Source organism: Tetrahymena thermophila (genome assembly GCF_000189635.1).
Source record: "Tetrahymena thermophila SB210 genomic scaffold scf_8254569, whole genome shotgun sequence".
Classification (NCBI taxonomy): domain Eukaryota; phylum Ciliophora; class Oligohymenophorea; order Hymenostomatida; family Tetrahymenidae; genus Tetrahymena; species Tetrahymena thermophila.
Window position 1 is genome coordinate 3,482 of NW_002476340.1, and position 1,445 is coordinate 4,926.

A 1,445-nucleotide genomic window follows, 5' to 3' on the forward strand; every position below is an offset into this window, starting at 1 on the left:
TAATGTATCCATTTAGATAATTTTTTATCATTTGTGAATAATTTGCTATATGTTGCTTCATCTATCTATATTTAAATTAGTATTAGTTACTAAATGCAAAAGCAAAACAACGAAAAACGAATATTTCTTTTGCTTTGTTTAACCACTTCATAAAGATCATTTATATAAAATTACTTTAATCCTTAAGTTTAATTTTTTAACTAATTCTAATTCATATTCTTTACTTAACTTATTTGCTTCAAAATAGCCTAATTAGTTTAAATTACTTTGCTTGTTTGCTTATTATTTTACTATTTTAACTAAGTTTTGATATATCTTTTTTGTTTTATTATAAAGTCTTATATTTGAAATTACTCTCTTTTATTTATTAGATTTTAAATAAGGATTTTTAAGTCTAGTTTTATTAAAAAACCTGTAATCTAGGTGTATTTAAAATCAATGAAAGAAATTAAATAGTTATCAAACTTCTTTTATGAAAGTTAATCAATAAGTATTTAATTAATAAATTTTAGTAGCTAAAAAGAAAATATATAAATAATTAATTTGATTAAAATATATTCACATTTTTCATTAAAATCATACACTCACTCATTCAGCCTAAAATTATTGTCATTATTTTATAAATTCAATAAAAATTGTTTTGAAATAGCAATAAATAGTAATTTTATTAATTTAAATTTAATATTTATTTACTGTGATATGGAATATAAATTAAATCATTATAAATAAATTTTGGTCAAAAACTAATTAATTATCAGATGGGCTAAAAGTTTTGGGGGTCTGGAGGAAGATCCTTAATTGGTATGGATCTATAGTGTTTAAATAAACATTTTTAAGTTTTGGATATCTAAATTTTTCACTTGGAGAATAAATATAATGTCTCCTTTCTTAATTAATTAATAAATGCTTTTTATTTTTCCCAATTCTAGCGACTTTAATAAGATTAATTAGAGGAAACAATTGCTAGTCATTCTAAACTAAAAGATATAATTGGAGGATTTATTGTCTTTCATGAAATAGTTTTGTTCATACGTTAAAGCTCTCTAACTTAGCCCCTTTCAAGAATTTTATGTTAAATATTTTTTATTTGAATTATTTTTATTTTAAAATACTATTTATAGTGAATTTATTTCATAATTTAAGAATATTAATAAATTTGTAAATAATTAAATTAATAACTAAATATACAAACAAGCAATAATCTATCTATAAATAAATTATCAATCGCACAAATTTAAATATGACATAACGTATGTATTTTAAATTAAATATTATTATGGTAATATATTCAATAGCTGCTTTGTTGAGAAAATTTGATCATTTATACTTTTAAAGTAGTAAGACCAACTTACTATAAATATTATTATTACAAGGCATATTTAAATAATAACTAGAATGATGCTAAGATTCTCATGAAAATTGTAAAGTAATAAATTTTATTCTTA

General features: G+C 19.5%; 1 protein-coding gene across 1 annotated transcript in view; it reads right to left on the minus strand. All coding sequences in view use genetic code 6, as the record gives it.

Annotated features, from left to right (window-relative positions):
* TTHERM_01625910 (hypothetical protein) overlaps positions 1 to 215 on the minus strand; it is a gene marked incomplete at both ends in the record, with an annotated part of 343 nt that extends 128 nt beyond the window's left edge. The window contains 2 exons of the mRNA XM_001020446.3: positions 1 to 65; positions 175 to 215. The exon at positions 1 to 65 is cut by the window's left edge and continues 128 nt beyond it. Coding sequence (XP_001020446.3) covers positions 1 to 65; positions 175 to 215 — 106 coding nt within the window. The remainder of the gene's footprint in view (positions 66 to 174) is intronic.
* Between the last annotated feature and the right edge of the window lie 1,230 nt (positions 216 to 1,445).